The sequence below is a fragment of the Parus major genome, chromosome 3, assembly GCF_001522545.3.
Source record: "Parus major isolate Abel chromosome 3, Parus_major1.1, whole genome shotgun sequence".
Taxonomy (NCBI): Eukaryota; Metazoa; Chordata; class Aves; order Passeriformes; family Paridae; genus Parus; species Parus major.
In genome coordinates this window covers 106,104,626-106,125,063 of record NC_031770.1, presented here as the reverse complement: position 1 = coordinate 106,125,063, position 20,438 = coordinate 106,104,626, and the positions used below count along the sequence as shown (strand labels likewise).

Here is a 20,438-nt window from a genome sequence, read left to right as displayed (position 1 = left end):
GGACATTAGGCAGCATTTCTTCACTGAGTAGGGGTGCCCAATACTGGAGAAGTGGTTGATGCCCCAAATCTCTCAGGGTATAAGAGGCATTTGGACAATGACCTTCACAACATACTTTAACTTTTGGTCAGCTCTAATGTCATCAGGCAGTTGGAAGAAATAATCATTTTAGATCACTTCCAATTGAAATATTATCTTCTATTTGAAATCTATTTAGTGTAATTTTGGGGTCATAGTCCTAGCCTAAAAAGTTTATGAAAAATCTTCTGAGAGAAGTCCAGTTTAATAAATAATTAATGATGTACCATGTCTTTATAGTCTCACTCAAATAAGTCAGTTCCAACACACTAGAAACACAGGTTATCATCAGTTCCTTAAAAAGGGTGACTGTATTATAATCAGTCTTACAGGTGGCCAAGGAGAAAGACAAAGAGTTTAAGAATCCAGCTCTGCCACAAGCTACATGAGACAACACAAGAGATTGTCAACTCCGAATAACCTGAGAAAAAAAGATGCCCTCTCATTTTCATGAGCAGATTTAGAGCCAGTACACACAAAGCTGGTGTGAAGGCACCCCATCATCCAGCAGGAGGGCTGGGAATTGGATTCAGCTTCCTGGAGTGCAGGTTTTACCTCACAGTCTCCAGTCAGAGCGTATGTCTCCTCAGTAAAGGTTTTGTTGAGGAGCATTTCTAACTGAAAGTCACATTTTGTATCATCTTCATAAATCTTTGAAAATTCTACACTGCTAATTCCTATTGCCAAAGTAAACAAATTTAAATTACAGGAAACAAAACTGCAAAAAATGCTTTAATTCTTTTTATGCATGCCAGGATTAATGAGTTTGCTTGTGCTACTGTCCAATGTAACCTGAAGACCCAATCAAGACTAGGTGGCCATTACAACAGGCATGAAGAAGAAGGCAGCTCACATCTCAAACTGCCTGCAATCTCTCTACATGAGACAGACAAAATACAACTATCATTTTGCAGATGGAAAACAGAAGGAGTAAGCAGACTGCCAAAGGCTTTGAGAAGCTTGCTCAAGGAAATCTGTGACAAAAAGCATGACATAAACCAGTGCTGCTGCAAATGCATTTTAGGGCCAGTGTTCTGCCTTATCTATTAATCCCATTACAGTAATATTGTGTCATGTAACTTTTGAGACTCAACATGGACACTGGATGCTAAGAAGACATTACCATATTTGTTATATTTGTTAACAAAGATAAGCATACAGGAATCTGACCACATTTTTCCATCATATACTACAACTGAGACTTGGTTTCATGTTCTATCACAGTCCCCCATCTAATCTTCTGCAATTCTCTGGACATCTATTTGTGTACTTAAATCAGGCAGTGCAAAGCTGAAAAATTAGCAGGTGATTTACAGGACCAAAGTTAGGCACTAAGACATCTTATGAAAGGGCAATTAGGTACTTCTGAAGGGTAATCCAAAAATCCTGCTCCAATTGTAAAGCAGCTGAGAATTACTCCTAAGGGAAAAAAAAATAATTAAAAACTATCTCCTCAATGAAGAGGTCCTTTCTAAACTGCTCCCTGGTGAGGTTGCACCTTAACTCCTGCTGCCACTGGAACTTAGGTCTGTTCCTTAAGGCATCACAATGCTTTTGGGAATCAGACCACACTGTACCCTGAGATTATGTATCCAGTTGATCAAGGAGAGAAAGAGGAAAAGCTGACACATATAACAGCCTAATAGCTGGAGTGCTGACAGCAGAAGTGTAAAACTCAATCACAGTTCTCCTTCATCTTGAGGAGATTCCAGTTCTCACTTCCCACTCCTCCAGAACATGTAGGGTTGTCAGACTAGAAACTACCCTGCTGAATCTCTACCTTGGTGATGAATCATAAAATCCTGGAGGACAAGTAGACAGAACTCTAAAGCTCTGCCAAACATCTGGGGTCTCAGCCTTTAGTCCTCTCTGGACTTTTCCTGCATGGACCACCAGGACAAGTCATACAGAAAGCTTACTCCTAAAAAATAGAGGTTACTACAGGCCTTTTACTCCTGCAGCACCAGCAGTCCCTTCCTGTCCATGCTCTCTGCCACCAGTCCCCGTCACATGGTAAATGCATGCCTACATGAGCAAAGGTAAGAGGGGAAATAAGACACTATAGAGCCCACAGCCCACTCCTCACTGGAGTCTCCCCAAAGACTCATAATTTGCTCTGGCACAAGAGAACTCATTTTAGCCTCTCCTCTCCTTTGAGAAAGGAATAATTAGTGGAGAGGCAATGTTTCTTCTATGCAAGCACACACACTAGCTCTTCAGGACCAACCATGCTTGTGCTAAGGAGCTGTATCACCAAAGTGTGTGTTGCTATGAGAGCAGAAGGGCTACTGCAAGAAGTTACATGGCCTGCCCAGCTGGCACCACCACATGGGGAAATCATAGGATTGAAAAAAAGGTATTGAATTAATCCCCAAAGACAGGGATTGCACTACAACTTCTTCCATATCCCTGCATGAGTGACTGCACCAAATACTCACCCTCTTGCCTGCTTCTTTCCTTGCCCATGGCTTTTGCACTCTTCACTGCTCAGTGTCCCAAGCTAAACTGGAGGAGGTGGGAAATTTCAGCTTTCTTCTCCCCAGGAATGTAATAGTTGCAGTTCAGGATGTGGCAGGCAGAGTTAGACCCTGTTCTATTGCAAGAGCCAACAAGATAGGTTTGCCATGTCTGAAACAGCTGTTCAGCTATTACACATCAAGTGGGCTCCCACTGGCCATTTCTGGCTCTCTGCTCTGCTTGATCCTGGATTCAGAGCTGTCCCCCAAGCACCCCAGTGAGGTCAGGCTTTCCTGGGGATACAAACAATCTTTGGATCTTGATGGATTCCAGTCAGTGCATGGTTCCCCTCACCTCCCATAACACAGCACCTCCTCACAGGTATCTGTGCCCAGCTCCAGAGTACCACATAGGCTGAATATGGAGATAACTTGGGAGTTATACATGCTATACAATATTAAGCAGCACTTATGGATCATTTCCTTGCACCTAGGTGTCTTAGTTTTTCCTAATTCTCATTTTAGGTACCAAGGGAGAGGTTCTGGATTTCTCTGCAGACTACCCTGTAACTTACCTACCCAATTCCTAAAGCAGGACTCAGAGGAGTGTGGTGAGCATTGAGGCCTAGTAAGATCACATAAGTAAGACAGAGATCATTCCAAGTTAAATACCAGGCACATCCAGAATCTCATCAGTACAAAAAGAAAGTGTACTGGATCCAGATAAAACTGTTTTAAACTAAAACAACAGATGTCATCTTCCCCACATGCCAGATCACTGGAAGGAAATGCCATTAACCATCCATTAACCATGGGCTCATTTTAAAAACACCTCCACCAAAGACTGCTGTCATCAGCAGTGGAACTGAAGTGATGAGCTTCCCCTTATATCTGATCTAGTCTGGGAATCAACAGAGGTTGCATAGCACCAGCAGCAAGATACATGGAGAAAGCACAGTTTATACTAGAGATCGATTTTAATGAGTTTTTATAAAGTCTTTTATGTCAAAGACAACTTACGACAGCCTCATCTAAGACACTGTCTAATATCAACTGGAGTATGCAACATCTTGTTATCTTTTCACATTTACCATTCACACTCTCTGAGGTTATCCAGAAAAAAATGTGCTCTGTGGGAGCCACCAGGCTCAAATTTTTTTGCCTATTTCAGTTCTGACATTTAAATTTATCTTGAACTAACTAGGGGTGGGAGGTGACAATTTTATTTCATAAAACCTTCTGAAGTTTGGACAGGAAGAGACGCATATCTTTCAGCATCTTCACAAAAATAATTTCAAAACATCTATTTTCATATTTAAGTTACAGAGAAATGTCTGTAAGAGCTGAGACTGGAATGGGAGATCCATGTGTTTAACATCTTCTAATTCAAACTAGAAATCCTCATTATATATTTTGAATATATAAATATATGAGAGCTTAAACCCAGACAACCTCCACCCCGAGCCAGTGAACTAATTCCCACATAACCTTCTGAATGGTGGTATTACTGAAATTATGTAAAAAGTCTAAGTTTAGTGGAAATACAAACAGGTTTACTTAATTATTTATATTTATTGGAAAACATTCCCATCTTGTTCCAGTTGAAAACTGAAGGAAAGCAACAGTTACCAGAGAGAACTTTCCTATCACCCTGAACACTAAAGGAAAACATTACCTCACAATCTAGGCCCGGGTCAGAAGCTTCAATCCCTACATAACCTGCATGTTAGCTTCATAAGGGAAATATCTCATAAAATGGCAGCTCTTGAAGTGAACTTCCCAGTTGGAGACTTGGACTACAGAGATTTTTGCATCCTTTTGATAACTTATATAACTACACACAAAGCTTGACACCATAAACTAATTTAAAGAACATTTTCTTCCTCAGCATAAGCAGCTCCATTAACCAGCTCACCACTTAAGATTAACACAAGTCCATAAAGCAGGTGTTTAAACAGACCTTGTATTGAGCTTTTCAATCTGGAATGAATTTTACTGCCAATACATGGACACATGCTTTTAAAGATATATACAATCATTAATTGTCTGTGTCAAGATCAGAGGCTGTAAAAATATGAACCCCAGCATTTTGACTGTTTCACACTCAATTTCATTAGCTAATAAAATGGCTTAATGAATCAGGTCTGCAGCTTCTTCTGCAAAGCTCTCACCATTGAACTCTACCCATGGCAAATCTGCCAGCAGGCAAATCTAGCTACTGTAGCCTGAACAGCTCAGCTAGAAGTGAAATAGGCAGGAAACCCATCCAAACATTAATCAATGGATTATGAGTGACAGAACAAAACAAAAAATACAACAGACATCTGAAATGGAAATTACTCTTGAATGTGAAGCAGTTGGTATCTAGAGAAATCCAGAATATGCCTTACCTGTGTAGTGCACCACACACGTCTGACCCTTCTTTGGAAATGTCCGTCCTGTTAAAATTATAAAATGTTATTCTTTCATTTTTTCTGATTGACCTGGCTATGCAAATTTATCTTTTAAGAGGAAAATGCTGAACTGAGATCTGGTATTAGTCATTTGCTTACTTTAGGATACCTGAGACATACACATGACAGCTGTAGATATAAGTGGCTCCTCATACAACTTGGAGCACAAATCTTAGGAGGAGCAGCTGAGGGAGCTGGGGGTGTTTGGCCTGGAGGAAAGGAGGCTCAGGAGGACCTTATTGCTCTCTACAATTCCCTGACTGGAGGTTGTAGTGAAGTGGGAATCAGTCTTTTCTCTCAGAGAACAAGTGGAGGGTAAAAGTGAGGGGAAGAGTAAGGGGAAATGGCCTCAAGTTGCACAGGGTTAAGTTTAGATTGGATATTAGGAAACATTTCTTCACAGAAAAGGTTGTCAAGAATTGGGTTGTAAAACAGTGACTGCCCAGACAAGTGGTGGAGTCACAATCCTTTCAAGTGTTCAGAAAGCACATGCATTTGGCATCTGAAGACATGGATTAACAGTAAACATGGTGGTGGTGTGGGTAGATGGTTGGACTTGATGACCTTAGAAGTCTCTTCCAACCTTATCAACTCCATGATTCTACGATTATGTGTTAACTAAATCACTAATATGCAAGACAGGAGTGGGATGCTTTAGGGTAAAAGGTCCAAGCTTGGCTGCTATTTAGCTCTTAGACCGAGTAATACTTTTCTTAGATAATTCTCCCTATATATGTGGGCATTTACCTTCTGTAAGTGCAAAAGGACAGTCAAAACTTCATGGATTATAACTTCTAATAATTCTCAGAATGCTTTTCCTATAATTTTTCAAATAAAGTCTCAGTATGACATCGTGAGAAAATCCATTTGTATTCATATCTTTAATGCCTTTCACTCAAGAAAGACAGCTCTGTGAGGGCATCTTTAATTAGCAGGGATGGGTTTTACAGAAATTTTCGCAGACAAAAGCAGTTTAATTTTGTAGCATCAGGCAACAGTAAAGCAGTAGTACACTGAGTTCTTTTAAGAGCCTGGTAGCTCCTCCTAAAATATTCATACTGAAAGGAAGGAAAGCTTAAATTATTTGCTTGACACTGGATACTGAAATTACCATTTCCATTTTACCTGTTCTAGGTACTGCCAAAGGTACTAAAAGCTAAGGGATGACTCTCGAGGCTCAATTAGATGCCAGTGGTATATTAAAGATGCTAACCTTGATTTCTCAAGGTTGGCCAGGGGAGTGCCCAGACTCGGAAGAACTTAAAAGTATCAGTGAGGCTGATTATTAAGGAACATCCTTGTCAGAAAGCTAAAAACTGGGGATTGAGTTACAGAAGTTGTGGATGCCCCATCCCTGAAAATGTTCAAGGTCAGCCTAGATAGGGCTTGGAGCAACCTGGTCTAGGGGAACGTGGTCTAGGGGAACTCCCTCCCATGGCAGGGAGGTTGGAACAAGATGATCTTTAAGGTCCCTTCCAACCAAACAATTCTGTGATGCTGTGAAAGTGAGGCTGATCTCTCTTGGTTGGCTTTCTCGCTCTTTGGTCAGAATTAACATTATAAGTTTTGTATTAAAGGGCTCTTCACAGGGTATAAACCAGCAGGTAATACACAAGGTATGGCCTCAGGGTTCACATGCCAAAACCACATAAGCAGTAAGTAGCAGACAGTAGGCTAATATGATGAACCAAGATTTACAACACAAAAATTGAGAAAGTGGTGCTTCCAAGCACTACCTGAACAGCCTTGTACATTGGCTTAGCTGGCTGGAATACTCCTAGCTGCATGTTACACAAAATGCAGTACAGTAGGTATCTGGTAAGGGCACCATGGTATGCTAAAGTGGGATTAATCTCTTTTAAATTCATCTAAACCACAGGCAACTATCGCATGCCAGTCTCCAGAGCTTCTTCTACTGACAGCAAAGAATTAGCAGTGCTTTGAGAGAAAGACAGCCTATCCAGAGAAAGGCCAGACAAATTATTCTCTGGAGATGGCCACAGAGAAAACCCAGAAGACTGCTTTAGACTAGCCAGCTAACGTGAGAAAACTATGTGAGATGAATCCTACTCCCAGTAAAACAGGTATTATTAAAATGATCCACTATTATACAGACAACTGAGAAAAGCAGTTTCAGACCTTATGGACACACTGCTGTGTGAGTGTACCACCAGCAAAAACCAATGAAGCTACCTAATTTCACATCAAAGCCAAATTAAAAGCAGAGATTCACAAGACCACGAACTCACTGTGGCTAAGACAGTGTTTAAAGTCAGGTGATTTTGATTAAGACTTGCAACCAAAAGAACTAATCCATATAGTTTTATTTGGAATCATATATTACTTACAATGACAGCCTGGATCTATTTAATACATAGAATACATAGTTCCAACCTCCTTCCCATTCCCAACTCAGCACCATTACCTATGTTGATATAGGTATTATTCTTTTACATCTGTGCAACCAAAAGAAGAATTCGATCTCTAGAGCTAAACAGCACAGAGGGAGAAGCCAATTTAAAAGTATACACGAAGAAAGGAAAGATATTGGGCCAAGAAACTTAATCTGCTATCAACTTGAACGAATTATTTATGGTTGTGTATCAGCCAGTGATGAATCTGGCCTATTATATACCTACATATGTACGTTAGAAATTACATTGTCTTAAAAAAACCCAACAAAAAAACCCTTACGGAATTATATTATCATGCCGAGGAAGAGCAGAACACGGCGAATTGGCTCTCGAAAGCCAAGCGTGCGCCAAGGAGAGGTGACTGCTACCCGGGCTGCACATAATCCCTCGCCAGCATCTCACGCTGGACCGGGAGGCGGCGGTGCCTCGCCGGGGGATGCTGGCACGAACGGCCGGTAGCCCCGGCGAGGCCGGGCTCGCCACCGGGGAAAGTTTGGGCTCCCCGCCGGGCGCCGGCGCTGACCCCGCGCTCGGGCTGTGCAGCTGTCAGCGGATTCCACAGAAACCCCGGCCCCCTGCCGCCCCCGCCGCCGCCGCCACCCCGGGCGGCCCCTGGCCGCGCTCCGCCTCTCCCGCACCGGGGGTTCGTGCCCGCGGGGCTGCGGCCGTGCCGCGCCTCCCGCCCCCGCCGCCTCCCCTCACCGCGCTGCCCGCTCTGCCGCCGGCGGGGACGCGGCTCCCTCACTCCCGGAGCCCCGGGGTGCCCGGCCGGACCGAGCGCCCCCGTCCCCGCGCCGCAAGGCTGCTCCCCTCACGGCCTCGTACCGTCTCCCGGAGAGATGGTCTCGATCTCCACCCCCATGGCGACACCGGCTCGACTCAGCCCCGCTCCCCGGCGCGGCCGGACCCCCAGTGCGGGCAGTGCCCCTGGGCGGCCGCGGGCAGGGGCCGCCCCGGCTGCCCGTCAGCGCCCGCAGCCAATGCGGACCAGGGGCGGGGAGCACGGGGAGGGGAGGGGAGGGGTCCGCCCGCCCCCGCTCCGGGCGCCGGGGGCCGCGGGGACGAGGAGAGCCTTGCGGCGGGGGTGTCCCCCCGCTGCCATCGCCCCCCAACCTACGGCCGTGCGGAGGATGCTGCTGCCATCCCCCGGGCAGGGCTCGCTTTAGCGATGGTTCCCGGCGGAGCGCTCTCCCCCGGGGGTGTCGCTGGCGCTTGTCCCCCGTGTGACTGTACCCTCGTGTGACTGTACCCTCGTGTGACTGTACCCTCGTGTGACTGTACCCCTGTGTGACTGTACCCCCCGTGTGACTGTACCCCCCGTGTGACTGTGCCCCCAGTGTGACTGTACCCCGGTGTGACTGTACCCCCCGTGTGACTGTACCCCCCGTGTGACTGTACCCCCGTGTGACTGTACCCGTGTGACTGTACCCCTGTGTGACTGTGTCCCCTGTGTGACTGTACCCCCGTGTGACTGTACCCCCGTGTGACTGTACCCCCCGTATGACTGTACCCCTGTGTGACTGTACCCCGGTGTGACTGTACCCCAGTGTGACTGTACCCCCCGTGTGACTGTACCCCTGTGTGACTGTACCCCCCGTGTGACTGTACCCCCAGTGTGGAGCTGAGCTCGGGAGCGGGGGTACCGCTGGGGTACTGCAGGCAGGGAAACCAAGCGCCGCGTTTCAAACCATCCAGACAGCAGGACGCGGCTGAATGCGAGTGGAGGGTCGGCATTTCCCGTTAGAAAGAGCCATGGAGGAAGGCATCCGTGCTCGCTCATTACGTGTGCGCGCTGAAGGGAATGTGGCCCCGATTCTTTTGGTGAACGGCAGCATCAGGGCAGTGGTACCCACCGCTGGTGACCCCACACAGCAGCAGCAGCGGCAGGTCTCCAGCAGGCTGGCAGTGACCTTGAGTTTCTGTGCAAAACAATTTATAAGTTCCTGTTCATATCCATGTTTTCAATTGGAAAAATCAACGTATGTATGGTATTCCCATCATGTGAGATTACATATTCAACCTTGCTACAACTACTTCTGAGAAGTGTGCCTGAAACAGACTATTTCCTCATGCACTTACTGTCTATTTGAATCTCAGGAGTTTCCACTGCCTCTAAAGGAATAGTTATGTTTGCAGTTCTGTGTTTTCTGAGATAAAAATTAAAATGGAACCACAACATCATCAGTTTTTCAACTAAAAGAGCTGTCTGTATCCATTTAATTCCAACCTGCACTTCCCTGGCATGGCTTTTTCAGAATTTTTATCTGTTACAAACTGGGTTCTCTCCAGGAAAAAATATCTTCCTGGGAACTTGTCAGGATGACTGAACTGGGGAATTACTGTGCTGGTTCATAACTGTGATAATGTGGCCCTTGCATGCATGCTCTTAATTACATTGACCATCTCCACACAGCTTTTCACATTACTCTGACCAGACTGTTCCTTTGCCTGGATGCACAGGCAAAGATAGATTGTATCTATCTTTCCTTGTGGGTCAAACACTCTGAAGTACCAGGGCTGGCTGGCTGAAGTCCCCCAAAATGGGAAAGGGAGGAAAATCATGAGCTCACATGATTTCAGAAGCAGTAATGAGGGCTGAACACGTATTCCTTTCATCTGCCTCCCATTCCAGTGAATTCTGCATCTGTAGGTAGCATGTACAGAATAAGCAGGCACTTACTGCAGTTTATCAGAGGAGGTCTGTAACAGCCAAATTCTGAAAATGGAATCTTTTCCATTGCCAGTCACACTGTCATTTGATTTCTGATCTGTAGAAAGATACTAAAAATGCATTTGAGAAATAGGAAAATGCCAGGTAGGAAGTAAGTGGCACAGAAGCACTAAGAACACATGAACATTACCAATTCCAGAGGTGCCTCTGAGTCACTACAGAGCAACAAGGACAGCACAAGAAAAGCTGAGTGCATAAGGGGAGTTATAAAGGGAAATTCTAGGTACATGGTGTCCTATTAGGGCTCTTGACTTACAAGAAAGGACTGCTTTCATCCAGGCTCCAGGTAGATATCTGTGTCCTCTCAGATGATCAGAGCATCAGAAAACATAAATCCAATTAATAAAAGCAAATTATTCTTTGCTGGGTTCACTTTAGCTTTTAAAATTACATGTTTCCTTTGATCAGGCCATGATCTCTCCATGATGGGAGAGTAGCTGTTCTCGAGTTGTGTCTTGTGACAGGAGATTGGACCTAATCACATAATAGACATAGTTCAGATGGGATCACAGAATATCTGCTTCAACTGTCATCACAAGTAACAGGCTTTAAAGGCAGACCCCAGCATTCTCAGGCAGACTGACAATCATGATAAAAAAGCAAAGCCCACCAGCAGCAAAATTCAGAAGCCACAAGATGGGATTAGGAGGGACCAAACTGTGAACTAAGTCTAACATACTGTATATACAATCATCCTATCCCACGGCCTCTTGTCCCATGGTGGGACTCTAAATGCCTCTTTTGGGCATGGGCTAATTAGATCCTCAACACTTGTATTCCCAAGACCATGGGAAAGAAAGGTAAGGCTAAATTCCAAGACAGAAATAAGGATTTGTAGAGAGTATCTCAAAATTGTTGGATGAATATTTTTAAAAAATCTTTGACGCCACCAATATTGAACCAAAAATAATGTTATTTTTCCCCTCACAGTATTCAGTGGAGGCATTGAGATCCTTAAATACATGTTAACAAGTCTACAGCACATAAAGATCTTGGAAGAGTAGACTGAAACAAGGAATATCCTTATTTTCAGGAAAGCCTCTGAAATACAAGAAAAAGTAGTTTAGAACTGGCAAGGAACTGGAGGGAAAGAACAAAGAGGGAAAGTTCATGACCAAAGAAATGGCTAAAACCAGATTATCAAAGCAGACCAGATTAGTGTATTAAAAGTGCTCTTTGAAAGCCATTGCACCTCTACCACCTTTGGTATCCAGTGTTTCTGTGTCAAGGGCAAAGTCCCGTAGTCTCTCTCTCCAAAGCTCTGTAGAGCTCATGTTCCTGAACAGTCGTTTACCACAAGACCTTCCCATAGCATGTTTTTCTACCCTGGGACCAGAAAGAGCGGGCTGGAAAAGTGGGTGGTTCTCTTAATGCTCTTTCCCAAGTGTTTTGATGGAACCACATGACTCCAACATCTAAGATCAGTGGTCACAAAGAGAAAAATTTGCCACAGTCATTATGAGAAAAACTCAAAATCTCAAAGTTCAGCAGATGTCCCATTTTCCCCCTACAGCCAGCACTGTTTACAAAATATTTATGCATTTCCACTTTTAGAAAGACAAACCGATTTCAAATTTTTAGAGTATTTTAACTTAGTTCATAGTTCCTATATTGTGAAATCCCATTCTTCATTGTTTTTAAAATCTACAAAGGATCTACAAATCATGTGTAATAGATTCCATATGCATACAAAGAACACCCCTGGAAGGCAAAGCACTAAATTGCCCATAAATGGAAAGCGCAAATTCTGCAAATATAAAAATTCATGGATGCCACAAACTCCCCCCAACAATACACATTTCCCTCAGCAACATCCATGGATAAAGAATCAGCATTACTTTGAAACCCAACCAGTGCAATATGAACAGTGAGAACAAACTAAAAATGTGTTACCAATACTGACCTTTCCATTCAGTGAACCAAGATATGCAACCAAGTCATTTTAAGCCCAAACCGTACAGGTCATGCAAAACCAGCACTGCACTGGAAAAAATCCTCACCAAAATAAATAACAGCCTGCAGATCTCATCAGGTCATGTCACTGAGAATGTTCCTCCTGTGCATCATGAGCATTACAAAAGAGAGTCAGCCAGAATCCGTGATTCCTCTCAAAGCACGTACTTAGGATAAGTCTGACAGCACACCCGCAGTGACGGCCATGTGATTAACAGATTAAACCCAAAAATCACCATGTGCCTGTCTCACTTCTCACCACTGCTGGTTACCATAGGTCTGCAGCACAGTCACCTCCTCCCAACTGATACTTGTTCCAAATGCCCCAAAAGAATAAAATTTACTCCTGAAGCAATTATTCCGAATCCTCATCTTCCTCTTGGAACTCCTTATCCATAGCTGTATCTATAGTTCCCTCTAACAGGTGTAGCTGTGAGTGCAAAACTGCAGCTGGATTTTTTTCAGTAGCACTAAAACTGCTTTTAAAAGCCACCACCTCTCTCACCAGGTTTTTCCCAACTCATATATTCACATATTCTCTCTCACAATGCTTTTATGTCATTATAATAGTCTTAGACCTGATCTTCAAAGCCTTTTACAGGACCAGGTGAGGTAACCTCAGGTATGCACAGGGAAGAGCTCATCAGGATAAACACCACCAGCTACCAGAGTCATGAAATTGGTAACTCATGTTCTGGAATGGAGGCAAGAGTTCCACAACAATGGAGCTTGTTTCCAGAAGAGATGAATGCAATTTATCACTTCCAAAACCACATGGGTTTAGACAGACTCATGGTCTCACAGACTTGTACCCCCAGTTCAAGGATATGCTGGAGCAAGCTCAGCCATTCCACTGTTGTTGGTGGTTGGAGAACGTGGAGAGAAGAAGGGAGCTGGGTTTTCTCAGCCTGCAGAAGACAGAGAGATGAAGGATCTCAGTTACTGTCTACAACTACTTAATGGGTGGTGGAGAGGATGGTGTCACACAGAGATGCTTAACAAAAGGACAAGAAGCAATGGACACAAGTCATAGCAAGGGAAATTCTTACTATATATAGATAAAAAAATCTTCACCAGATGAGTTATCAAACAAAGCCTTAAGGAACTGGAACAAATTTATGTCAGCCCTGTTGCAAGCAAGCAATTGGACCATATGGCCTCCAAAAGATCCATCCCCCTAAATTGATGTATGAGTCTGTAATATTTTTCATGGAACATGGAGATAAGATTTCATGGAGAAGGAAATTAAAGAATGGTAGTGATGTTAACCACAATTCCAACACTGACTCCATGATCCTAAATCACCTTGGATCTGTTTGCAATGCATAATGCTCCAAAGTGGCAAATACACTAGCTAGGACCTCACATGCAATATAAATATGAAATTGCAGCATCCATTCATACTAATTAACACATGTGCAGATTGCTGCAGTGATATTGCTTCACTGCCTACTCTTTAGAAGGCAGCTTGCTGAATTGAAGATATGCTCTGAATTGATCTCTGTCTCAGTATTTAATTTATATAACAAGAATGATCATTCTACCTTGTTTACATGCCAAATACTTCAGGGGAAGAGATCCTCTTTTATCATAAATAAAGAAAAGAGGGCAAGTAACACCTTGAGCCTAAACTCAGGGTCATGCAGTGCAGTCTCACAAATAAAATTCCAATAATAACAATATCTTAAGCAGACAGTCCAAGAGGATTAGATTTTCTTTTCCACCTAATATTTCATAGCAAAAAATGGATTAAAAATTAAAGCAGATTTATCTTTCAAACTGTGGAAGAGTACTGGAATTACATATATTGCATCTATTCAGTAAACTAATTATTCTGACTCTGTCATTTCCTTTCCATGGAAGTTACAGAAGGACATCAGTGGCTTTGAGAAACTTTGTATATACAGGGCAACACATTTGCTGCTTTCCTCAGCAAAATTATTTCTCTATAGTTTTGGTATTTATTCTGCTTGGTGGAGAAATGTCACCGGCAATATATATTGGAAGCAGTTCAAACAACAGGAGAAAACCAAACAAGCCGCAAATATTAGCTACAAGCTTTTGATTAGTCTTTCGATGATTTTGGAAAATGTAAGTGTGGAAATGAAATTAACTGGCATTCTCAATCCTCCAGATAAATGAATCAAGGGAGCTGGCTAATGGACTCAGAAAATTAAGGTTGTATTTGCTTTTCTTCATTCTGCATGTGCAATTATAACACTATTTGATGAGTTTCTAGAACCTCCTGACCAAAATGATCTGAAGTTATAACTAAAAGTTCAGGAGCCAGAGAGGCATATTGTAACATACCATGGCAGCCACAAGTAGGAGAGCACAGAAAGATTGTAAAAAGTTGGGGTTTTTCTGCATGATACTCCAGGGACAGCTTTAATTCCAGGTAAGTGTCAAGAGATTAGCGACAGCCACTAAAAATCTCAGACTTTTTACATTCATCTCTAGGTGAAACACGAACACTAATCTCTCTGGTATTTGGCTCCTCATCAAGGTTGATCCAGCATTTGGCCTTTAGCTCTCTTAGAGAAAGACAAGTCTGAATCAGCCATTTCAGATTGTGCACCTATAGAGGCAAGGTGGCTGAATCCTGGAGAAAAGGTGTTTAGGCTTAAACTGACCAAGTGGAAACTTTTCTAATCCTTCCTACTAGGGAAGCAGGAAAATTTTTTTTTAACTTTATTTTCCATTACATTTGAGGCCTTATCTAAGATAAAAAAGAGGGCCAAAACAGAACCATCACAGCCTTTCAGTAAAAATGCAGACCCCCACAGGACCTTCAATACAATTCTAGCTAATGTTTCAACTATCTTAAGGACTTGGGATTAAAAACATCATCCACTATAGCTCAGTTTCAGCCTACGTAGACAGTTACAGGTGAATTACTTAAACAAGCAAGTGGGAAGCAGCACAATGCTACCACTGTTTTATTTTAATTAGCAGGTTTTTGTTAAAACACTTTCATCAATATTTTTGTCTGTATCAGGCAAGTAGGGAGATCCTATGAAGTCTAACTAGCAATAGCATTTCTGTGGGAAACAAAGTTAAAGGTGTTTTATTACAAGGGTTTATAAATAAGCTGGGAATCAGCTTTCTTCAGATACTTCTGAAATTGTCCCAGGTAGAACCAGCAACAGCAAACTATTCAACTATCTTGGGCATCAGAAGTGTTATCATCAAACACACCCCGTACATCAAGCAAAATAATAGAGACTCCACAATCTTAATCAATATTCTCAACCACAGTTTAACTGCCTGAATAGATGCTAGAACCCATATGATTCAGAAGTAACCAATTTTGTATACTTTATGAAATTTGCTTTCTTGTGTACTTTCCAAATCAGGTATTGCTAAGAGTTTGACTGTGTCCACATTGTCAACCAACCAGTTTGGATACAGGATTATGTCCAGCTCATGCTGTCCTGAGTTTCTTTACAATAATAAATTATTTTCCCAGAGCTGACAGACTTCAGTGACCTTTTCAACTTACCAAGCTGGGGCAAATATAAATCAGCTAAAAATATTACTATCCTTTGTTCTTCTTCAAGTCTCAATGGATTTGCAGTTGTAAGTGATCTAACTGAGTAAGAACACTGTGGCAAAGAGCATTTAGCCATGCAAGAGGTTCCTAAGTTTTCTGATGTGTCTGGTGGGAATTATAAAAATATCACTTCAAAGGTATAAATTTACATCATCATGTAAAAAAGAAGGTACTAATAAGAGACATTTTCAAAAACAAATACATTTAATGCCTATGAAGAAAAAGACTGTCATAATTTGGAAGCTGAATGTTGACTTACAGATGGAAAGACCCATTAGATCATTCATTCCCTCTCTTTGCCAAGACAGAAATATATCCTAAAGAACATATCATGCTCTTCTGCCCAGTATAATTTTTGTAACATAAGTGCTGGAGTTTCTATTGAAAATCTGATTGCTTTATAAAGCATGCACAAGAGACTGGCATGTACATATGGGAGCACTAAGTCAAAAAAGAGTGGCTTGAGACATAGGGGGCTTTCAGCAGTGGGAGGGATGTAGGTAGGGATCATGTAGTTCTAGAAAGAGCTGTTGGTGGGCTGATCCTTGATAAATGTTCTAGCTAGAACGGACATGCACGTAATGACTACGCAACCATTCCTTGGCATTCATCTGTCCATACCCATTTCCTAGGCAAGTACTTCACCTAGACGTGTAAAGCAAGATCTATTCATCTATTTTAGGTACTTTATATGGAATGAATCATGCCCTAAAAGTATCTGTTTCTCACCACTGACTTTTAAGTGAATCAGGAAACAGGGTCTGACTTGCCTAGCTGTAGTGTGTATGTGCAGAGATATGTTAGAGAGCTGAGGCTCCATGCTGTTTCCTAATGAGAGCTTAGGTACTACCTTCATGTAGGTGGCTATAGCTATTTACTTCAATGCAGAAATACTAATTTGTGGGATGAATCCCACACCAACAATTAAATGAGGAATGAGTCTCATTCTCTGTGATCATGTTTGCATAACCATTCTGCTTTCCTTCCTAATTGCTCACCAGTTTTTCTTTAGCATTGTGAAGGCCCAAAAAACATTAAGCCCTTGATGAGAGTGAAAATTAAGTGGTCTCCTGAAAAGACTTGGTTTTCTTCTCTCCACTCCAGTGAACTACGAGAGTCTCACTTTAAACCACAAATGGGAAAGTTTGGGTGATAAAGAACTTCTTCACCATATCTACTCCCCCAGATGTGCTGGTTTGCTATGTTAGAATTGCATATTTGCCTTTCTGTTACAGAGGAAAGGGAGTTCCGAGAGCCACAAACATCAAGAAAGCCATTGACAACACTCCTTGCAAGAGTGATGGACAGCTCCAGTTGGAATGATGTGATGGAGCATCTCTGGTGCCTTCCCTGAGGCCCAGAGAGATTTCAGAGAACCCAAGGTCCAGTGTCAGAGAGGTCAGTGCAGTCAGTTATACATGTATGACATTTGGAGAGTTGCCATCTAGCACTGTATCCCTGAGGGTAGAAATGAGCTCACCGAATTTATAAACTTCTACAAGATGAGACAAAACTTTTGTCTTGAAGTAGCAGTGTCTTGTCCATCATATATGTCCCCATGCTAGGTGCCTCTATTTAGAGATGAAACGCGTTATTTAGATCATGCCAGCCTGTAACCCTTAGCCCAGGCAGTTGCTCCAGAAAGGTAACACCAAGGGTCTGCATGGATGAAAAAAAACAGTCTTAGAAAGAAGTTGTGACTTTTCTGGCTGAAGTCTCCATAGCTTGAATGTAGTCCACATAGAAAACATGAGGGGCTTGCTTTACACAATAATTTGCATTTGTGGGTTTTTTTAATTAACCAAACTTCTTAGCAATTCCTTAAATATATTTATGTAAAAAATACAGTATTTCCTTAGGTGTTTCCCACTTTACATGACATACGTACAAAAATGTGTAGTTGGTGAGTAAAACCCTATTCTGAGAGCAGGAAGAGCACACAGACATATCCCTGTCAGAGGAACACTGATTTACAAGGCACAGATCAGTGGATCTGCTCTGACAGATTACGTATTTTGTTTCTTTATTAACTGTGCATAATTTTTGCATTCTGTTTCAGTTAGCTTATGACAGATAACTACTTTTAAAAGCAGATCTCAAGGCAAAGAAATGTCAGTGCGGAAGAATAAAGACATTAAGTATGCATTTATTACGTAAATAAATACTCAAGCTTCTCAGAAGTGTTGAAGTAAATGACACATCTACTTAAATTGGTGAATTCATGGTGAGTAGCTTTAAATAAAAATACTTTTGAAGTAAAAATACCACAAAGTATTAGACATTTCATAAAGTTGGGTTAAATTAGTATTAGAAAAATTATTACTCCTACATTTTTATTAGATATTGAGCTGGATCTCTCTTCCTCTGAAGTCACCAGGAATATTAACATCTATTTAATTAACTTGAAGCAAGATTTAGTCTGGAAGAGTTATTTTATGATGAGTAAATGAGAAAATGAAGTCTGAAATTCAGTTTTTCCAGCAAGGCACTCAACTGAGATCCACAGAGATATTTAGATACCAGTCTCTCACTGGACAAGAAATAGACAGATAAATATATTTAAGAACCTGGAACTTATTAGCTCTGATCTATTTGGACACAAAAAGTATTCACTCTTTCCCTGAATAGCAAGTAGAGCAATGTGGAAAAACATCAATATAAATCAGTATTATTAAAAAAAGGCAGCTCACTCTCTGCAATGATGAAAGCTGGATTAATTTTCCAACACTCATTATGAACCACAGGAACTCATGTCTACCAACTGGCAGCTATGTGCAAGTCAGTGTTCAGTTTTGGACTTTGTATACGACTTCTAAAACCCATCTCCTCCAAAGCACCAAGGACTGTCTGGAATTACTCTGCAGGAGAGAGCCAGCCAAGGTGCCACCAGCTGAAACACCTCGTTGAAGCCACAGGTGGCATTCTGATCTCAGTTACACCAGAGTTAATCAGAGATGCTAATAGATCAGAATCTAGCTCATTGTAGGGGTAAAGACTGTGGTTGCTCACTGAAGTGTCTCAGATTTCTAACTGTGGTATTGCCAGGACATTTTTCAATTACCAGCCTTTATTTTGAGTGTGTGCTATAGAGATCTGTGCATGCCAAGGTGATGGAACAATATTATTTACATATATATATTTTTCCAGAAAAATATGCTAACTGAATGAAGGGAACTTGTTTTTTCCTCTTTTTTTTTTTAAAAAAAAATGAGGTTGTGCCAAACAAAAGTTCAATGTCTCTTTTATTCACTTTGTGCCTTCTTTGATCCCCAGTACAACTTGTTCAAATTCATAATCACGGCATAACTTAGGTTCTATTCTCTGCTGTATATTTTACAAGTCTTCCATTATTTACATTTAAAAAAAAATACAGTCTGAAAGATAACTTTATCTGTAATGAATTTAGTCATATATGGTGTTTATAGGGGTACCACAGGATTCTGTTCTCACAGAAGTTGCTTGCCCACAATATTGCCTCCCACCAGAAACACAAGAGGAAATTCTTCAGATTCTCAAATGTTATCCCAAATGGAGTCTGAGCTTCCAATTCAGTTGCTACAGAATAGAGCTTGCAGTGTGTCTAAATCCTGCAGATTTCAAAGAACACTAAGCCTTAGAAAGTTTTGAAAAGGCCACAGAAGATTCATGCTTACATGACCCCCCAGCTCATGGAAGTTCCACCATGCCAGTGGAACTTTGTGATGTTGCCATCTTTGTATCTGTGTATCTCAAATAATTAATTAGAAATAAGTACATTTCAGATGAAGTATGTCTTCATATGTGTGTCATAAGTATGACTTCAGATGAAGTCCTATTTCCTAAAACCTTCAGAGACAGATGAAAATTTCACTGTAGCTCTGATGCAAATATTTTTCAAGACTTCAGTATTTGTGAGATGACCTGAATTCCAAAATTGAGGGCGATTCTGGCAAATTTACTGGCAAACCTCATATATTCAGCCTTGTATTACCCTCAGATAATGTCACAGACACTGCTGAAGAGCAAATGCTTTATGAGATAATGAAATTAAAAAAAAAAACAACAACAGCAAATAAAGTCCAGTCTTCCCCACAAGTAGTCAGTCCATGCTCTCAAGATGACAGCATAGCTGGCAGAATGCACATTATCCCTAGCAAAACATTTGAACATTTCAGTCACAATGAGGCAGAAGTTTCTGCATCCAAACCACATTTTAGGTTGCTAGAATCCAGCTGCAACACAGTTTTGTTAGGACATTTAAAGCACAGTGTGCAGAATATAGATTAAATGCTGTGCCAAAGAATACCTTTATCAGATTCAGCAAAATACACCCAGAAGACAAAAAAGCAGTGAAACACCATTATTTTAAAGTAAAACAAGTATATATTACACAGACTCTGACAATTTATAGAACTGCTGGGATTGTATTTTAATGCAATCTATTCATTATAACTACTACGGGTAAGAAACTTTCACTAATATAAAAAATAACAAAAACAATAATCCTGCTATGACTTGGAGGAAGTCATCAGACTTCCTAGTGAAATAGGTATGGCAGAGTGGCATCCATGTCACAAAGGCTAAGGTAAAATCATTAAAAAGCATGGTTTCAGCAAAAGCACAGACACCAAAGAATTTATGAGTCTTGCATAAAAACAGGATCTTCTAACCTGCATATTTAGCTTTTTAATTTTTACCTGTTCCGGTCATCCTCGCTGGCTTATTCTTGAAGAATATTAAAAAGTTTTTATTTTGAATATAATCTTCATGTCGTGACTGATAATTGGTCAGGAGGAAGAACTCCCATCAGCCATCAGCACC

At 41.7% G+C, this 20,438-nt stretch overlaps 1 protein-coding gene and 1 long non-coding RNA gene across 4 annotated transcripts in view; both read right to left on the bottom strand.

The window, feature by feature from the left end:
• FKBP1B (FKBP prolyl isomerase 1B) overlaps positions 1–8,331 on the bottom strand; it is a 44,089-nt gene extending 35,758 nt beyond the window's left edge. Inside the window, exons 1-2 of the mRNA XM_015622824.1 lie at positions 8,227–8,331; positions 4,925–4,972 (exon numbers count right to left, since the gene is read on the bottom strand). Of these exons, the coding sequence (XP_015478310.1) occupies positions 4,925–4,972; positions 8,227–8,263 (85 nt within the window). The 5' untranslated portion in view covers positions 8,264–8,331. The remainder of the gene's footprint in view (positions 1–4,924; positions 4,973–8,226) is intronic.
• Positions 8,332–8,969: 638 nt separating this feature from the next.
• LOC107202272 lies at positions 8,970–20,406 on the bottom strand. Of its 3 annotated transcripts, XR_001520613.2 has the most exons (4): positions 20,315–20,406; positions 10,389–12,993; positions 10,082–10,182; positions 8,970–9,320 (listed from the first exon to the last, which is right to left on the bottom strand). It is a non-coding gene; the product is annotated as an uncharacterized LOC107202272 (long non-coding RNA). The 3 variants fall into 3 exon arrangements; XR_001520612.2 differs by having other exon boundaries at positions 10,082–12,993; XR_001520614.2 differs by lacking the exon at positions 20,315–20,406 and adding an exon at positions 17,119–17,289 and having other exon boundaries at positions 10,082–12,993.
• Between the last annotated feature and the right edge of the window lie 32 nt (positions 20,407–20,438).